We start from the raw sequence: 20,245 nt of genomic DNA, 5'->3' as shown, positions 1-20,245 counted from the left end.
AAAGAGCTTCGACTCTGGCGAGGTTCAAGGTGCAGGAAACCATACCGTAACCGTATATGTTCATATCAGAAAATGCAATATTGCTGTTATCAGAAATGCTGAGAAGTGATGGGATTATTTTTTTTAATGGAGGGGGCGTGGGAAGTTGGGAGTCTCTTGTCACCATTTTACAAGCGAGTGCTGCTAATTCAGTCACTAGCGCATGTTGCGTGCTCATTCAGAGAAGAGTATCTGACCTCCAGCTCGTGCTGCACTATGTCGAAGGAGTCGGTAGAGAAGTAGACCTCCTCGATGCTCTCGATGAGCTCCTGCTCCGCCTGCGGGTCGATGGGCTGCTCCCTCAGCTCCCGCAACTCCTCCTGGACGAGTGTGAGACACAGTGAGAGAGAGAACGAGTGGAGTTAAAAGATGTCCCTGAAGTAAGCACTTGAAAAGAAAAAAGTTCCAACAACACTGGGACACAAACAGAAGAGGGTCCAATACAGAGAATTACATCATTTCCTAAGTAATGAAAAAAATCAAAGAAAGAAATGGGGTAATGCAGAGAGCAAAACAAAAAAATAGGAAAGATGCCGAGGGACAGAAGAATAAAGGGAATGGAGATAGTACAGAGGAGTTTAAGGACACGAGCAAGGGTGAAGGACACTGTGAAGGGAGGACAGAATGAAAATGAGGTAGAGAACAAGGAGCAAGGAGAAGGAAAGTGAAGTAGAAAAAACATTTCGTTTGGAAGCAGATTGCGGCTTGCTTCATTGGCTAGCTGTCACGGGGGGATGGCGGAGAGCCTTGAGAGGAAGAGACGAGAAGAAAGGAATGACCGGAAAAAAAAGACAACAGGGATTCCCCCCTCAGAGAAACATCAGAGCCGTATCGATTAGCAGGCGGCGCGTCCTTCGAGGCTTTTAGATGAAGGGTTCTGAGCTCTTATTCCCAAATGAGCCGAGATATAGTCACGGGTCGATAACCAAAGCGTGGGATGCCGAACCAAATTCTGCGAGTGGAATTTTTGCTCGTTATTCGGGACGTCACGAGAAGCCTCCTCCGGTAACGGATTGATGCCAAAATTCTGAAAGCGTGCGGTCCTGCTCGGCGAAATAACGTACAGAGGTTGCATTATGATAGTATGATGAACGTTATCACGTTGTTCTGTAAAATGTAGTTTTTGGGTGGTGAAACTTGAGGTTTGATAACATTAGATATTTACACAGCTAACAGGAACAGCCATATTTAAATGAGTTAGCTTATCGGGCGTTAGTTGCCAGATCTCGGAGAGACAGAGAAACAAAGCAAATTATCTCCATTCTGACAAAATAAAAGGCATTTTAGCGTCAGAATGTGTGGATGATATGTGGCTTGTGAAACATATACTTAGGTAACTATGGTCACAAACTGTGTTCACGTTCACTTCTCCCATTGGAGTCAACAGACTCAGGATCTGTCGCTAGTCTCCTTTCTGCATCGTCTCTGATACAGCCTTATATTACATCCCATAAACAGGAAATGTGCATGCTAGGCGGATTAATGCCGTGAGTGTGAATCTTTTATCTCAGGTAATGTTGAGTCTCACAGCCCATTAAAGCACAATGACACTAAGAATAGACGGGAGGCTTGGGAATCCTTTAGCCCCCTATAAGCATTCATACTCCATCAAATATCCTAAAAATAGAGAAATCTACATCAAAGATCTGCACACATCAGCTCTAGCAGACACTGATGGAGAAAACCCCGTTACACACCTTCCTAACCACAAACATTTCCACAGCTACGATCAGCGAGGCCCTGAAGCATTGCTGGCCCCCCCATGTAACCGGGTCTGCCTCCGGCGGGTAAGTGCGTCTTGCTGAGTGACATTTATACAGGAGCGCTGGTGCCAGTTTAATGCTCACAGTAAAACATAGACTCATTTAATTCAGTTACACAATCAGAGTCCCTTTTTATATACACCATATATACAGTTTATATACAAGGCTAATTGTGAGGACGGTAATAAAGAATTATAATGTGTCTGTGCCTGTGTGTGTGTGAAATGCACAGACCTACAGGCAAGTGTGTGTGCGCTGCCGTGTTTGAATCAGGTGAAGAAGAAGGAGTGAGCAAAGGCCCCCGGGGGGAAATGTGTGGGTGAGCATGTGAGATTGGAAAGGGGCGGTAGAGAGGTAGGGGATCACACTCCTGCCATCAAAAGGGAGGGTAGCAAATCAGCTCAAATGAGAAGGGAAGGGGAGAGAAGGGAGGGGAGGGAGGGGAGGGGGGAGGGTGAGGTGGATGACTCACTGGTGGCGAAAGTTCCAGCGAAAAGAAAAAGAGAGAGCGAGAAATGAGCGAAACACCAAAACAATGATGTGAAGCCGCTCCTGCGCGGTGAGAGCAATTCAACTCCCCCGTGCCTCCCCCGTCTTCGTCTTCCCCCCCCCCCCCCCCCCCCATCTCCCACCTGCAGTGACGTACGGAGCTCTAAACATCTTTCAGTGAACGACTCCTTGAGAGGCTACCTCGGGTTAGATAATCCCTTTCTCTCCCTGCGGCTGCGTGAGCACAAAACAAAACCAGACGCCCAACATCAGCCGCCGTGAGGCTTTGATCAAATTTCACTTTGAAGGATGAGGGAGGGAAAACAACCCACCCTTTAGCCCCCCCACAATCACAAATTAATGAAATTCTCCTCTCGTTGCGGAAATTTGAAATATATTTGCATCCAAAGTGTGGGACGTTTAACAAGCATCATCAAAGAGGATGTTTGTGTGGAGGGCTGATGACTGAATGAGGAAAATCAATTGCAGAACAAAAAGGGGCTCCACTGATGACAGCGAAAATTGAATCAACAAAAAAAGGAGGTTCAGGAGAGAAAGCCCGTGAGGAGAGGAGGCGGGGAGGAGGGCCAATTATTTCCACCATGGAATCGTTCATTAGATGAACAAATCAAAACATCCTCATTGTGATCAGAATATTGATGTATATCCACATCTGCTCCGACAAAAAGGGTTCAACACGTTCGTCTTCTGGGCCATCAGGACACAATCAACACATCAACATCCAGGCTGCAACACTGCTGTCAGTATGTAATCATATTTTCCCTAAACGGTAACTCTCCACCATCTATCACTGCGTCAAAAGCAAAGGGCTCCCTGTATCTGCAATGTCCTGCAGGTCTTGTGTTGGATGAGTGAACGGGCGTATAATTAGAAAACAGTATCTCAGAAACTAAGTGTGAAATGTCAAAGTGAGCCGTGTTCCCCCCTAAAGAAAGCCCGTGTAAACTAACAACCTCCTCCCAGCTGCATACTGCACATCGGAGGCACTCAGCCAATCACATTCATCCTAAAATGTTAGGAAGCACTACAACATTGAGCAGGCGATGCTCTCGGCCTGTGTAAATGAATAAATAATCCTCATGCGGTAACATGGTGATGGGTGAGCTGGTGGTGACCCCTGCTGGTGGGAAATGGTAACTGCATGTACACAGCGCACTAAACAGCAGGTTATAAAGGAACTGAAGCCTCAACAAAGTGAAATGAAACATTCTCAGCGTCATACAGATAGAATGTACCAGCTTGTTCCAGTGCTTCACTAAACCTGTGTGACTCTTCCATTCAGGGCTGCAACAAACCGTTTTAGCTCTACTTATATCTGTGAAATAATCACATCAGAGGCCATTTCTGTGGCTGCCTCAATATACCAGTTGGGATATATTGATTTTCCTGCACCTCAGTTTATTACTAGAAGGAAGTATTTTATACCAAGAAAGTCTTGTTGCCACACAATATAAGATTGTAAAGAAGAGGTTAAGAGATATAGCGCAGCACAATACCGGCCAAGTAAATCATTACAAGTGAGTCGCAGAAAGACAACAGCTTTGAACAAAAAGGTTTGGGATGATAAATAAAAGGGTTGTTTGTTTTCGTGTGAACCCGCAGAGCAGCTTATACCATTTCAGGAACCAAGAGAAATTGACAAAATGTAAGAAAAAAACAAACATCAAAGCGATCAAAAAATAGCTTGGAGCCATTTAAATGATGTATATTATTTTATTATAGAAATTAGCTTTTGTTTTTCACACAACCGTTATTAAATGTAGGCTCTTGGCTCATTGCCCAGACGGAGACGTACATTTGTGAAGGGCCGCAGGTGAACGAAGGGGGATCAGACTGTCGTTGAGAGAAAGGTTCCCCCCCTGAGGGTAAACTGCTGCTAGAGAGCCAAGAGTGTGACCTCTGACCTCTGTCTGCACATATATCAGACCTGACATCTGTGAGAGGAGCCAAAGCAAACGGTTCACCTCAGCAGCCATTAAGTCTATTGGCAAGAGGCTGGCGATACAATACGCATCATGGTACGGGGGTTACCGTTCATTATACTGCTGTACTGTAAGCAAGGCGATGTATTGTGAGTTTTTTAATCTTTGCATGTAAACTATTAATTAAAAATGTACAGCGTTGTCGAGAATCTATACAGTATCACAAAACATAACGTATAACATAACTATCAATAGACTCGTCTTACACCCCGAAGCAGCTACGCACAGTAACGCTGCATAATAGAAACCATATTACAAAAGTGCACCAGTCGTTTTAAGTGCATTCACCAGAACAGGGAAAAACAGGTAGATCTATTCAAATTACAACTCAATTTCAACAGTTGACGTCTTTGCAAAACAGTACCAGCTGCACGGTATCATGTGGAACTGAGCAAAAATTGCAGAAAATATCAGTCGCCACTTCCTGTTTCTGACTACATCAAACCAAGTGAGCTATCTCTGGTGAGGTCACAAGTAGAGCAGAAGTGAAGGAGCCAATCAGTTAACCGATTGGCTCCTTAACTTTATACATCAGCATGTCAAGTGTGCTTGTAAATCGGTGCTTTTGGATACACGCGCTACATGAATGGCAGTCCGTTTGCCTTCACACACACGCACACACACACACACACACACACACACACACACACACACACACACACACACACACACACACACACACACACACACACACACACACACACACACACACACACACACACACACACACACACACACAAACAAATCTACAACTTCAGGCTAACTGGTGTATCTTTATGTTTACCCTGCATATCATTCATACTCCATCGACCCAACAAGTCATGTCTAAATATTGACTTGACAGCATCAATTCTCAATTCCCCCACCTGCAAGCCAGATGTTGCTGTCAGCTCCTGGAGGATGATAAATGATGTGAATCGTGGCTAAAATGGTTGGAAACACACAGCTGGTACCAGGCAGTCAGTATCAGCTTAAGTAATGAAGATACACGCATGCAGCCAGGCACCTTGGTCTCACTCTGCTGAACAGAGCGGTGGGTTAAGTTACGCAGTGTTCCCCCGCAGTGGCCGTAACATATTGAGAGGAGTATTCACCTTTAATCACAGAGGACGGTAGGTTTCGGTGGACACAAAGCCGGCGTGGGCTCCTATTTCATCTTTCCTGAAAGCTGAAAGGCCCCACGGCAAAAGTAAATAAAGTCAGTGCGTCGTATCATCAAATAATGGGACCCGTGTATTGGCTGAGCACACAATAAGCAGGTGTTTGCAGTACACACAGGAGACTTAATTCATCTGTAATATATAGAGGCAGGCTGAAGTGCATATAATCCCATTTTTTTCTGTCTGCTTAGACTACGGTGCCTCATATCACATAAGAAGCCGGTGCAATAATACTAAAAGTCATTCTTGTGGGCCATGATGCTAACACAGGTGAATATTTCAGGCCTACGACCAGCGTGTTTGATGTCTACATATCCAGTTTGGCCAAATTACCTGTTAGCAATCCCAAAGCCATGCATCCAATGAGAAGAGACTAATCTTTCCTGAGACATTCCTCTCTGTGTCCATGCTCTCATTACACCTGGAGAATAAAATGGCCGCTTATCTTATCTTGAGCTTGAGCTTGACCTGCGTCTTTGGGTGGTTTTCTGCAACAACAGGTTTGCAACGACAGACTTGTATATCGTCTAAAAAATGTCAGAACTCTCAGCTTCATCTTTCTCAACTCTCATAGATGAATTGACAGAAAAGCGCACTTCCTTTTAATCTTATCTGTTGCTGTGTTTTTTCAACCGAGGCAGAAAATACACATTAAGGCCAAACTGGAACAACAATCAAAAACAATGTCCACCTGTTAAACGCCCCAGTCTTTCAAAAGGAGAGAGATTAAACGTCACCTGATATCACCCTGCACTGTGAATAATTGGAGTTGGTCGCCTTCCAAACTGTACGCAGCCACGTTAGTGACTATACGTTATAGAGAGCCACTATAACGTATGTATGCTTCGCTCGGCCTGCTCTTAGCAAATTGAATTTGTACAAGTGGGTAATGACAAATAGTTCCTGTGACTAAGCATGACTGATTGCATTTGAAAACGCTGCCATGCAAAAAAAAAAAAAAAAACGCTAAAATACTATAACATATAATACTATAATCACACTCCTGGTGTTGAGATTGATGTGAAGCGTGTCCTTAAGTGACAGAAATGGGAGCCATCGGTCTCTTTGCATAGAAAACAGTAGGTGGTATTTACCCGATTTACAGGAAGCAATTCAAAGTATATTAATACAGTACATTGTGAACAACAGTATGTCTGACTCACAAATTATACAAGAACTAATTCAAATATAAAACCATTTAATCTGGTTGTATCAGTACTGTCGATGTAACTGCTTCTGAGTTTGACTGGACTTGGCTTCTATTAATAATATGCAGTGTTTTGAAAGGTATGACATACAGCAGCCTTGTTTCAGTTGTCAACAATTACAGGTAGCTTTAAGCTACTCAGATCTTACCACACAGTGAATATAATTAAACATAGGACAGGTAGATCTACCTTTTTACTACTTGAATTAGCTGTGATAGCTGTCATTAGCTGTGGTCAACTTGAGAGAGATGATGACTGTATTAGGATATGCAGCACAAATGCTTCAGCCTCGACATGCAGTTTACCTTGCTCGGGATCCTCAGGTTCTCCACAGGACTGAGGTCTGCCATGCTTTCCTGGGGGCTTTTCAGGCCCTGTCAAAATAAGAGTCACTGTTAAAGACTTCAAAAGCCCCAAAAAAACGTCAAGTAACCTAAACGGGTTTACACAGTTGGAACCTGTCCCCGTCGTGACATAGCTTGTCATACAGGAACAAGTGGAACCGACGCACAGATTTGTGATAGCGATATGCTCTGTTGTGCAGTGGTGAACCAATGAGTGCAACATTACTGCAGTGCAAGATGAGAACTTCCCTAACCGCCCAGTTTGCACTGTTGTTGTGCTTGTCTGAATGGTAAACTCTTACAACTGGGCCGCGGGTATTCCTGTCACTACACTTAATGTGGGTGAAACAGCTCGTAGCTGTGCTGTCGTTAAATAAGCTGTTGTTACTCGGGCTGAATGTGCCCTTTAATGAGCCACACGATGAGCTGTCAAATTCGCCAGTTAGCCTAGCTAGCTAGCATGCTAGCTACCTGCAGCTGTCAAAGACAATGGTTTTTGTGGCGCCGCTTTGCTCACCTGCCGGGCCATGAGAGACTTGATCTTCTGCATTGTGAATCCAACTTGTGGCACTTGGACAAATAAATGAACAAATTCGCAGCTTTTGTTTTGTTGTTAACGATGCGCCTCCATCACTACGAGAAGGAAGCCATAGTTGACCGACACGTGACCGGTACGGCAGGAACGAGAACAATCCTAAAGCATGCTGGGAAAGGTAGTTTTATTCGAGGGAGGCGTGCTAGTGACCGCTGACAGAATCTCACCAGTGTAAAAAATTAAAATATTTGGATTAAATTGAAAGAATATGGTGTTCTGAATAAAAAATAATGAAACTTATATACAAAAGTATTGAAAAACATTAATAACATGATACATGTATTGCTGTCTCGCACCACTGGATGGTAGTAATTTAACATCACAGAATAGAATATTAGACAGAAAGGTTTATTTTTGCCTCCCTGAAAAACTTACTCTACTTCTTTGTTCTCTCAGTTACCTGTAGGTGTCAGGTGAGACATTTTGACATGTCACGGAAGGAAAAACACAGCTGTAAAACGAATGATGGCTGTGGGTCCTGCAGTGCATGCTGAGTCCCCTGTCACACTGTCATGGCTTGACACTTGAACAGAACGGATTGTTTATGTTATGTTAGGATAATGTTGTGTCAAGATGTCGACTTTGAAAAAGGCCTATAATTGCTCCACAGGTTGTACTGAAATTACCTTGACTGATCTTATTACACAGCTATATATCATTTTCTCTTTTCCCAGCCAACAGTGGAATCTAACCGACTTAATTTGGCCCATTTCTGTGCTTAAGAAGGCCACAATGTTGAAAACATGTGCTCATTTTATAAGTCATGATGCAATTAAACTTCCCAACAGTTTAAAGTTGATCAGATTTGATTGTCTTACACCTGCTACAACATTAAATTGCTGCTGACATGTGAGTGCATCAATTGTAATCATCCTATATTATTATATTACATGGGACATTGTTCTACATAATCAATATTTATACTTTTTTGAATGCAGTACTTTTGATGGACTTTATAGCCTCTTTTAACCAAGTTAGGGATATGAGTATACTTGAGCACATAAGTACCACAACTGACTGTAGCTTTCGGTATTTGTATAATAGATATGATATTTAGTTGCTGACAAATACTGTTATTAAATACATCTTGTTTGGTCTCAAACAGGTTACGATTACCAATACATAATACATGTCATGTCATGTTATCCATGACCCAATGCCATGTAGCTCTATCTCTGGCAAGTAATTAGACTTGGCTCTGTCTCGTTAAAAGTAATTACAAAAATGGTGCATGCAAACCCATTCAGCCTGTTTTGTAAATGCACCCTTGGGTGTTATTGCAATCAGCACTTGGTTAAAAGCAGGAAGCATGCAGCAGACAGCAGGCACTGTGAGTTCTAGTTCCTGGTTAATGAAGCCTCAGGCTATTTCCCAGTCAAATGAAGGTGAGGTCTCTCTCCTTAGGTGAATTTACTCCTCTGTTGTTTGTTAGACAGTCATCCACAGTGCGGCGCCTCCCTTAAAGCATACACTGAGACGGAACAGATGGTAACCCCTACCCGGAGATGCCACCACAAAGACACTGCACACTCAGTTGGTCAGTTCATCAGCTATAATTAGAGCTAGATTCAATAAAGTGCTTGTTGTTCTGCAGGGGAGCATCATGAGAAGCATGCTTATGAACCTCATACTGAGTGCTGCAGCACTTTATGACTCAGTCCGAAGTTCAGGTTTATTATCCAGCGAACAAGCAAACTAACATACTGTATGTGCAATAATTTGTCTTGTTGACATATATTGTCAATATTCTAAAGTAATAATGTCTGCATAGTTTCGTTTATTTAGTTTCACCTAATAAGTCCATAGTTTTCTTTGGAAATAAACCACCTAAGGGCCAAATCAATTCAAATGTTTCTATTTTAAAAGTTTTAAAAGTTTCAATGCTAGATCTTCTAGCTTGTTTGGATATTTTTGTGCTAAAGCATTGGATATAAATTTGAACGGAAGCACTCAGTACATGAGTGACAACATAATATTTTGGGAAAAAGCTGAATCCTAGCAGAAAGCAGACTGCTGCCTTTAAGTGGTTAAAGGTGAGGAAAACAACAGAAGAGTGAGTGAATAAATTCTGACCTCTATTTTCTAAACAAACACTTTTGTGTCTGGTCTGTGTCTATTTCCTCATCATTCCTCTCCCTCTCTTTTACATACACACAAGCAGACAAGCAAGCCCACACATTTTTATATACTCGTGACAAGGTGTCAGCAGGAGCAGGTGGAGAGGGCACTCTGCCACACACTGAACCATCCGTCTGTTGCTGCCTGTCTCCATATCGCGCCAGGTACACAGCATACCAATGCAACTTGGCGGACAGCAACGAGCACTCTGCAGCAATTTGAGAGAACAAATACAACTCAAACACTTAGAGAAGAGAGATCACTGCCAAGACATTCGACAAAGACCGACTGTGAAGCAGCAGAACAACTGACATCTTTGCTGGCTTCAGCTATTTGTTAGTTTTCTCAGGATCTGTGATTGAAAAAATTGTTCATTTCAAGTCATTACTGCAATTGCCATTCTATGAAAAAGACATATAAAGAAGTGCAAATATAAATGCAGAAATGGAGTATGCATATTTGAAAATGACCCACAATAGTAAACAGTTATATATTTAATAAAGTACAAAACAAGCATGTGAATGCAAACTGTACAATAATTTAAGAATCGTTCGTCCTTTTCCTTGTTTCAGCATTTCATTACATCCATGTTGAGCTGAAAAAAATGCTACATTTGTGGAAACAGGGTTAAGTGTTTCTATGGGAATAAATAGATTGGAGAAAAACATAGAAATAGAATAAAGAATCTGGCGTGTAATCCATGTACAATATTTACAATTAACCTAAATATATTTCATACAAGAGAACACATTCATCATAACACTTGTCACAAAACAGACTCTCATTGGCAGGAATAGGAAATTAGAATATATTATTGAGATGGCAAATAAAACCTTAGTATTTAAAATTAAACATGTTTTGACCAGTTTTGGTACCTTAAATGTACCTCATAAGATCATGCTTTAAGACTTACTTGCTTGGTTTAGTATGACCTAAAGTTTTGAATGAAAAAAGCAAAACTGTTTCAACTTGTGTTGTACTTTCACATAAAAAAAACAATTAAAAAAAAACATTTAAGCCATACATGCACTTTCATCTCACAATAATGTCAGCAAAAGTCATTTGACATCCGTCCCAAACTGTGGACAGTAACAGTGCACGATCAAGCCTTCGTCATCTCTTGTGCAAAAAATGGCCCACCAAAGCCAGAGTTTCAGGCTTTGATAACAGAGAATAAAGCTACTCTTCAAGTGAAATGACTGTAAGTTCCATCTCAACTCTCCAGCTTACTCCAGCAAACTGTGACTCGGGGTTTCAGGAACATGCCTGATCACATCATAGATGGTGGTGTGCATATCCTGAACTGACTCGAGGTGAGCCAGAGATCTGCATGATGCCTGCAGGACAGTTGCACGGGCACATTTTAAAAACTACACACAACTTTCCAACAACAGACAAAGGCTTAAAATCTTTCCACGTTATTACTGAATCCATATTGATGTACAACATGTTAAATACCTGTGCTGATTCCATTTTCCCAGGTATGGAGACAAACTCGTAGATGCCAAAGTCTTCTGTTGCATCTTCATGGCCTGTTAATATACAGGCTTTAATGTCAGACCAGTGCATTAGTATCTATTATGAGTCAAACTTTAATTTAACATGATAAATCATAGAGTGTAATGACACCATTAAACTGCTTTCCGGTTGGAATCAATGAGACACCCTGGCCTTGTTTACTTTTCTGCTTAAACTCCTCCCATCTCAAACCAGTTTTTTTGGGAATGACTTTCAGTTTAATGGAAAACCGAGGCCTTGTTCATCCCTACAACCACCTCAAAATATGATGTAATATAAATATACACATATGTAAATATGATGGCATGAGGCATACTCTATAATCGAAGTGTCCAGCAGGTAGCTCACCTGAACGATGTGGTCGTTTCTGCTCTGAAAGTGGTCTGTCAAAAACAGACAAATAAAGCTGTTAGTTAAAGCATACATAATGTTCATAAAAAATGCAATTGTGCATATCTGTATTGATTTCATATTCAAGCTTACCTGTTGTAAATGCTCATAAGAACTGTTGATGACGGATAGAAAGAGACAGTGGGAAATAATTATTCACAAACACAGAAGTTACACGTTTTAAAATATTACCTTGCCTTATTCAAATGCAGTAGATACTTTGCCATGGTTACCTTCGGTTTGACTGACATTTGCAAGTTATTTACATTTATGATTAACCTCAACGTGTAAGAAATCAGTCTAGCAAGCAGTTAGCGTTGTCTCACTCATCTCATCATTCAGATTTCGAACATGAAACATTTTAAACATGTTGCAGGACTCACTGTTAGAAAAGCACCTCTGTAAGCAGCAGAAATAGACATTACCTCTCTTAGGATGGCAGGTTCTCCTGAGGAAGAACAGCAACATACAGCCGATGACGAACAAAGAGCAGACGGTAATGGCTGCCAGAGGAGTTACAGGGCTGCCATCTTGGCTGTGCTTTTCTTTCCCTGCAAACAAATACAGGAGGGACACTGACATTAATGCTCATTGTTAGCCAGCGCTGGCTCTAGGGATGGCAATGTCGGCCCATTGGTCCACCACTTTGGTCTGGACATCAATAACTCAACTACTATTAGTTAGTTGGATTTACATAAAATCTTGTTCATGGTTCCCAGAGGATGACTCTTAATGGCTTCACTTTCTAACGCACAAGCGCACAGTCACACTAAACACGTGGTTAACGTCTTGAAATCAAACAAAATCCTTTGCTTAGGTTTAGTTAACAAAACCACGTAGTTAGGTTTAAGTGAAACATCATGGTTGGGCTTTAAAAAATTACTTAAAGTAAAACGTAAACACCGAAACATAAGTATACGTCACAAACACCCAGCTAAACTTTCGGAGACAAACACTGGTCTCATGGTTGAAAGTCCTGTTTGTTTCCACCTCACCTCCCTCATGGAGCATTTTTTAGCTCAAAGCAACAGTGCCTCATACAGCAGCTAGCACAGCTCATCTTATTAAAAGGTTAGTCATTAGAGGCTTCTTTGGTAATGTTTTGCTGTCACTAAAAAAAAGTTGCTGTCACGACATCCGTTGACTAACTAAACAGCATTTTAAATCATAGCCAGTATCAACAGTAGCCATTAGTGAGCCTTTCTCAATATCACCAAGACAACATTTCAATGTCGCATTCAGCACACAGAAACTCCACATGCTATAAAACTTAGTCAACAAATACGACAGCTGTTATCCACTGTTTGCTTTCCCAGCAACTCAGCTTTAATACAGGCTGCAAACGCAGGAACCTGGCAACAAAGATAAAACGACAGGTTCATAATAGCCATGTATATTTCATGTTATATCCCATAACCTGGTTTCACTTTGTCACAATGGACACACTGTTAAAGTATTTTATCCACCGACATGTTCCCATAGCTGGCCGTGGTGTTTGTCATTGTCAAGATATATATCTCATAGCTCATAAACCTCTTCTGCTTTTGGCATGACACAGTGTTTACAGAGTCTTTATCTCAAAGGATTCCCAAACTCTCCCCACGCTCTGCTCTTTCCTGCCATGTTCCACCCTCTACCCACCTGTTCCTAAGCTGGCCACCACCAGAGTAAACTGGGCCTCGTTCTGCTTCTGCGTCACGTTGTTGAAGGCGCGGCAAAGGTACTCTTCTGCCTGGGCCAGTCTATAGGAGCGCACCTCCAGCCGTGGGCCCTCAGTGATGACCTGCGTGGCGTTGCGGCTCTTAGAGATCCAGACGTAGCTGTTGGGTGGGTTGGAGTCAGCCAGGCAGTCAAAGAAGACCAGCTCTCCAGGGTTGATGGTGAACACTTCTCCTGTCCGCAGGCCCTGGTCTGAGTTCACCTCCAGGTTGTAGGGGCCATCTGCAGGGGCAAGAGTGGGTCAGGGAAACATGACTGTTTGCCGTTGATGTGGTGCGTATTATACAGAATGGTTACTTTTCTATGATAAACAGGGTCATAAGTTCGATCCTCAGTTCTTGGGGGGAAAAGAAAGAGCAGTGGTTGCCCTTGAACACAAACATGTAACCAAGAAAACAGCTTCAGTGGATGAGAAAACATGAACACAACTTTGCTTATTAATCCATAAATATATCTTGCTACAAGTCAATAAGTCGGTATGTGTTATGATAAAATGAAATCTTGTGAAAAGTTTCATTTCATTTGGGGTTTAATTTGGTACATATAAATGGAAACAAATAATGTTATAAGATATAATTACAACTAAAATAGATTGATCTTCTTTTTTTTCTAAATGGTGCCAACGTCAGTGTATTTCTGTTATAATTCTGTTAAGATAGACTAAGATGTTGCATCAAAAGTGAATCTTTGGGTGACATCAATCAGTTTTAATGTTTTTTACTTGTGTAAGACTGGAAATATGACTTTGAGAAAATCAAAAGTCGTTGTCAGTCGTACACAACATTACTAAAAACCCTGTAAAAGAAACTGAAAACGGTAAAATTAAAATCTACTTTCTGTAGGATGCTACTGAAAGCTAACACGGACATGCTCTGCCTATGCAAACAGATTATTGTCACACAAATGTTCCACATCCTTTACGTCCCATCAACACAGAAACACATTCAAATGATTCCATAGAGGGATCATGTTCTGGGTACAACTTCAAAGAAACCGCCCAGTTTATCAGTTTATCTACCTGCTTTATGGCAGAACAGAGGAGCTCTGTGAGATAAGACTGCTCCCATGCAAATACCCATAACAGTCACATGTTTCCAGTTGTCAGAAAATAGTCTGATCTCACTGACATTTACATATATCCTACTACAGTGCAAAGAGAGAGAAAAACAACAATAGATGCTTAGTATTGGTATTACAGGAGCTTTGTCGCATAAACATCCTACAATCAAATGTTTTTGAAAAATAATTCTATAAAATAATTGAAAATGAACTCTACTGAAATCCTTCTGACCATGTAATGTTAATAAATATGGTTCCAGTGTGTGTCAAATTAAAAATACTTATAGGTGCAATAAATCACATTGACTTATTTGTCTGTAGAGTTGTCTTTTGCAGGGTCTGATTCCAGTCCCTGTGATACTGGCCGGGTATTAAGGACTTCATTTTGCTGTAAACTATCATTGCTGGTGTTCATAGCAGCTACTTTCACAGTAAAAGAAAAGTGATCAAAGTGTTTATGAGTTTAAGAAGCTGCTGGCTTTGAGACGTCAACGTTTATCTCCTTTATTGTGTAAAAAAAGAAAAAAGAAAATGAACCCAATTGCAATTCTCTGGGGACTATAGTTGGGAACTACATTTTCAGTTTCAGGTGGTCTTGGTGCCGGGACAGACAAGTAGAAGGAAAAGGAGAATACAGATGGATACTCACAATAGACGTTGAGTTCCGCGGCCCTGCTGTGTCGCTCCTGGCTGACAGCATTGCTGGCCAAACAGTGGTAAGTTCCCTTGTCCTCTTTCCTCACAGGACTGATTAACAATGTAGAGTTGTCTTGGGAGAAGAGGTATCTGTCGCTGAGACCTAGTGCAACGTTGTCCCGTAGCCACTGGAACACCACTCTTGTTCCCCTCTCCACAGAACAAGTCCAGGTTACGTTGGCCTTGTCCTCAACAACCGCATATGATGGGCTCTTCTCAATGACTGGAGTGGACACAGGGACTAAGGAATAGACAAAGAAGTTAGGCCTTAGTCCATAGATGACATCCAACTGATGACATGTGATCGGCAGACACTCACCGTCCACTGTTACGTGCACAGTTCTCTCCTCCTTGATAACCAGCCCTGTCCCGTTATGAAAAGCTATGTTGAGGTTCAGGTGGTAATCCCCCTCATCGTCCTGGTTCACTTTCCGGATTAGCAAAGACACATTGGGTTCTCTAAAGTGGAGGTGGTTGCGGTACATCATGTCAGTGATTGTGGTCTCTTTGGTAAACGTAACCAACGTGGTTCTGATGCCGCTCGGCCTGGTGTGGGACCAAGTTCCCTGGATCTCAACATCATCCAGCGGGAAGCGAGTCTCAACGGACAGAAGCACTGACTTCCCTTCAATACCATGATGGATCGATGAAGGGACGTGGATGAACTCAGAGCTGACGTCTGAGTCGGTGAAGTTGGCAGGGAAAAGAAGAGAAGGAGGAGGGAAACAAAGATAGTTATTGCACAATCGCTGTATAATTAGTTGATGATGAATAATTAGGTCATTTTAGTGATGAACACACAAGGTGCCATGTCTAAAGAGTGTCTGCTAGTTAGCCTTCTGAGCGTGTTTCTGTTCCCATAAGTTTCTCTCTGTATTTCAAAATAAATATGGGTTTGGAGATAAAGAGGCCACATCATTCATTTGGAGTTTAAAATGTAGTTCACCCTTCTTTTGGCTCTGTTTTAGTATCCACCAACTTCTGAGGGAGAGTCCGACTCTTTAGTCTCTGTCTCTAAGGAGTACAGTCCGTTTTTATTGTTTTTTCCACTGAAAACAGCTGCCATGAGAGCGGTGAGAGTGAATCAAAACCAGGAAGTAAACCAAAACAATTAGCTGAAAGATGCTAAAACACTCTGTAGAGAGAGAGACTGAAAAAGTGTGTTTGTCACTACGAGAGACAAGATAAGATAAGATAAGATAATCCTTTATTAGTCCCGCAGTAGGGAAATTTACAGGATTACATCAGCATAGTGGACAGTGCAACAAGATACAGAGTAAAAAAACAAGATCAAAACAAGTATTATAAATAAGTAAATAAGTAATAAACAGTAAATAATATTAACTAAGTAAAAAAGTAAAAAAATCCACAATAACTAAAATATAACTATAACTAAAAACTATAAATATTATACATACAATAATTGCACGGTGTATTTATATTGCACAGATTTTTAGTGTTGGGTGGTCTACTGGGAGCAGAGCTGGTTGTGCAGCCTGACAGCGGCAGGAAGGAAGGACCTGCGGTACCTCTCCCTCACACACCGGGGGTGAATCAACCGGTGGCTGAAGGAGCTGCACAGAGCTGCCAGGGCGTCCCGCATGGGGTGGGAGGAGTTGTCCATCAGTGATGATAGCTTAGCCATCATCCTCCTGTCTCCTACCACTTCCACCGTATGGACACCCCAGCACACTGCTGGCCTTCTTGACGAGTTTGTTAAGTCTCTTCCTGTCGGCTGTCGAGATGCTGCTGCCCCGGCAGACCACTCCATAAAAGATGGCTAATGCACAGAGTCGAAGAAGGTCCTGAAGATGCTCCCTGCACTCCAAAAGACCTCAGAGTCCTCAGCAGATAGAGTCCGCTCTGACCCTTTTTGTAAAGTGCATGTGTGTGGTCAGTCCAGTCCAGTTTATTGTACACCCTGGTACTTATACGATCTCACAATCTCAATGTCCATTTCCTGGATGTTCACTGGTAGCGGAGGAGAGTGTTTACCCCGGCGGAAGTCCACCACCAGCTCTTTGGTCTTACCAGAGAGATCCCTTTCACATTACAATAGTTATTTTGTCCGTTGTTAGTTTAAATATATTGATTAATGCAGCATAGGACTGTCACAGTATCAGATTTTCACTACATGATTATTGTGGCCAAAATAATTTAGGATAAAGACATTATCGCAATATTTATTAAAAGATTTGAGAAATAATTATTATTATGTTATCAGTGAAATTCATCTTTAACTTTGTTTATTGTGTTTATTTGCATTTTGTCTCCTTGTTGGCAAATTAATTACACTCAAAATATGAGTGAAGGGAGGTGGAGAGAGTCTGTAAAAAATAACTGTATATATGAAATTATTAAAAAAGAGCTGGACTATTTACACAATATTATCATGTATGTATTATTGACATGATATCAATGCCAGTATATCTTGATGACCCTAATACATACTGTATGCTAATATACTGGTCTAGTCAGGTACACCACCTCACAAACAAAAACAAAAGACTTATAAAATCATAAAGTCACCCCTTTGTACATGTTGTATGAGAGCAATCCTAACACATATAAAAATCCATTCAATCTGGATTCAAACATATTGCACATCAAAATGTTGTAGTCCAAATTAAGAAATATTAGTCTTTTTTAAAGACCATATGCCATAGGCCTATCGTGAATTACAGTATATCAATACTGAAAAACATTGATAACATTGTGCTATTGATTACATGGAGTGATGGGGAGAATATGAAAGCAAAACAGGGCTATTTGCCTTTCAAGATGAACCCCTTTCACTTGTGTCTGACTAATCTCCTAATCTATATCCTCGTCTTCAAATTGTCCAGGTCCTGAAACTGCAGTGAGTTAATATTGACCCAGCTCACTACAGATTGTCATTGTTGTCAGACAAGGATGAGGTCTGTCTCTGTGATGTCGACTCGCTAAACAAACACTTTGGCTGTCTGAAGTAACTAACTAGATAACCGTTGATCTATTGCACCAGGCTGTCTGTTCTGGCTATAGTTGCCTTGGCAGTTAATGTGCTGGCAACCAGCTCGAAACAACTTGGAACAAAAACACCAAGAATAGGAAGAGTTATGTCTGTTTTTCAGCAGCTGTTGTCCTTTCAACTGGAAGTTTTACCTGTCATATTGAAACCCTTACTCAGTACAGCTGAAATGATCCCGTCTCTAATTTTCTCCTATCTTCCATACATTACATTTCAAGGATCATTAACATCAGATCAGAGCTACGACGTGAGGGTTTCATTTGACAGAATTGTTTTGACAACTTCAAGCTTCACTTTTTGACAGTTTGAAGATACAAAGTGAGCAACTGAGTTTGGATGCCAGGTTGAGATAAGCGGCAGCATGTGAGTAGGCAGTTACTGTGAAGCAAACTCACTAAAAACCTCTCACTTTTCTCAAACTTGTGTCCCTTTGTCTCACTTCTGGCTGTCTATCCTGTCTTTCTCAGTTGCAGCATTAAAGGACTTGGGGGAGGCGGATAATATTCATGAGAGACTGTTCATTTGCGATATGATTTCACATAATTTAGGTGTGTTACATCTCCTGTCATAAAATCTTAAAAACTAGGGGAAAACTCAGAAAAGTGATTGTCGTTCTCACCTTCTAACCACATCTTCCCTCCTATCTCTACCCTCTACCCTCTAATCTCTTTTTTTCTTTGTCACCCACCCCTCTTCCCTCCCCTCTGACCCGTCCACACTTCCTCCCTGGAGACGTCCAGCTGGTGTCAGCCAGGTCCCTGGTGACTGCTGCCCATCATGCTCATCACAATAGATTCACTGTGTCTGGTGTCACGTTCTAAATAATGCAGACGCCCCATCGACATGCTCCACTCTTACAGGCCTGCAGGCCAGTTAATGTTTGTGTGTGTGTGTGTGTGTGTGTGTGTGTGTGTGTGTGTGTGTGTGTGTGTGTGTGTGTGTGTGTGTGTGTGTGTGTGTTTGTGTTGTCAGTGGCAAGAGTGTGCCTGTGTTTACACCAGCTGAGATCTGGCGAAAAGGCAGAATGAGGAGGAGTGTGCCGAGCCCGCTCCTTCGCTGTTGTCCCCAAACAACACGGATATTGTTGTGGTGATACCAAGGAGATTACAGTGACAATGGCTGAGAGGATATCTTCATTTAGTCGACACACACACACACACACATTCAAACAACTATTGTGTGGAGACCCACAAGCACCTGCCTCTTATCACCCTCACACACATATCCGAGTTGTTTGGACACTAAATAAAGTCTCCCGGTGCGTGTCAAAACGCCATCAATCGCCTGTCCTCTCAGATAAGACAAATAGGGCTCCTCAAGGAGGGCTGATGATACAAGCATCAAGCATGTTTCAGGGACTTTATTTGTTAGAGTCATCGGGTCATGTGGGGAATGCTGGTACATGTTTGTTATCACTGAGTCACAGACCTGTGGCATCGGTCACTTCTTCTTTCCACTAACACCCTCCTTATGTCTTCACTTACAGCAGACAACCAAAGAAAAGCTAATTCTGTCAAGTCACACAGTGATGATTATGGAGAGGACATGCAAAACAAGCCAAAATAGACTCTCGAAGGAAAGCGTTAAAGACTCAAACTTTGACATTGAAAAAGGCAAAAAAAGATAGAGGTATACTTGAGTGTTTTTCCCAAAATGTTACAATATTAGGATGCCAAGTTAAAATATACGATTGTCCTTGAATTTGCTTCACCACTTTTACATTTTGCAACCCAGTTTCATTACGGCTTCTCTGTCCTGAACCCTCTAAATACAAAAGAATTTCACAAGTTAACACTTTGTTACTGCGCACCACAGAAAACTTCCTCAACGCACCCTCAGTTTTACCCTGCCAACCACGCAAACACAGCAACCCCAGTAACTGCTATAGCTGCACCAACGCAACGCGGACAACTCAAGCAAAACATGCCTCCACGGCAACTCAACGCTCACCTGTTAGGGTGAAGAGAACACAGCAGACATAAAGCGCTGTTCTTCCTCTGGCCTCCATGGCATCTTATTCTCTAGGGATATGTGGGACTTCTGACAGGCAGGCAGGCAGGGAGTGAGGGATGTAGGAAGGAGGAGAAGAGTGGATTAGAAAGAGATGGCGGAGGAGGAGGAGGAGGAGGAGGAG

General features: G+C 41.9%; 2 protein-coding genes across 11 annotated transcripts in view; both read right to left on the bottom strand.

Moving 5' to 3' along the window:
• Positions 1-7,686, bottom strand: part of vps50 (VPS50 subunit of EARP/GARPII complex) — an 84,858-nt gene extending 77,172 nt beyond the window's left edge. For all 7 annotated transcript variants that reach the window (XR_012957676.1, XR_012957677.1, XM_076106419.1 and 4 more), the window contains exons 1-3: positions 7,524-7,686; positions 6,968-7,036; positions 237-359 (exon numbers count right to left, since the gene is read on the bottom strand). Coding sequence is in view for 5 of the 7 variants with exons in the window: in XM_076106419.1 (XP_075962534.1) it covers positions 237-359; positions 6,968-7,036; positions 7,524-7,556 (225 nt within the window). In the remaining 2 variants the exon portion in view is untranslated. The remainder of the gene's footprint in view (positions 1-236; positions 360-6,967; positions 7,037-7,523) is intronic.
• Positions 7,687-10,200: 2,514 nt separating this feature from the next.
• hepacam2 (HEPACAM family member 2) lies at positions 10,201-20,227 on the bottom strand. 4 transcript variants are annotated; one of them, XM_076106225.1, is made up of 9 exons: positions 20,062-20,224; positions 15,421-15,780; positions 15,055-15,342; positions 13,269-13,568; positions 12,053-12,178; positions 11,721-11,742; positions 11,586-11,620; positions 11,178-11,242; positions 10,201-11,056 (listed from the first exon to the last, which is right to left on the bottom strand). In XM_076106225.1, the coding sequence occupies exons 1-9, from the start codon at positions 20,117-20,119 to the stop codon at positions 10,946-10,948; spliced, it is 1,365 nt and encodes a 454-aa protein (XP_075962340.1). In that variant the 5' UTR covers positions 20,120-20,224; the 3' UTR covers positions 10,201-10,945. The 4 variants fall into 4 exon arrangements, with proteins under 4 accessions (XP_075962340.1, XP_075962339.1, XP_075962342.1 ...); XM_076106224.1 differs by having other exon boundaries at positions 11,178-11,251; positions 20,062-20,222; XM_076106227.1 differs by lacking the exon at positions 12,053-12,178 and having other exon boundaries at positions 20,062-20,227.
• Positions 20,228-20,245: the final 18 nt, after the last annotated feature.

The sequence above is a fragment of the Anarhichas minor genome, unplaced genomic scaffold (genome assembly GCF_050575085.1).
Source record: "Anarhichas minor isolate MPS153535 unplaced genomic scaffold, ASM5057508v1 ptg000033l, whole genome shotgun sequence".
In the NCBI taxonomy this organism is placed as follows: Eukaryota; Metazoa; Chordata; class Actinopteri; order Perciformes; family Anarhichadidae; genus Anarhichas; species Anarhichas minor.
Note: the sequence above shows the minus strand (reverse complement) of the source record. Positions and strands in the feature narration are given on the sequence as shown.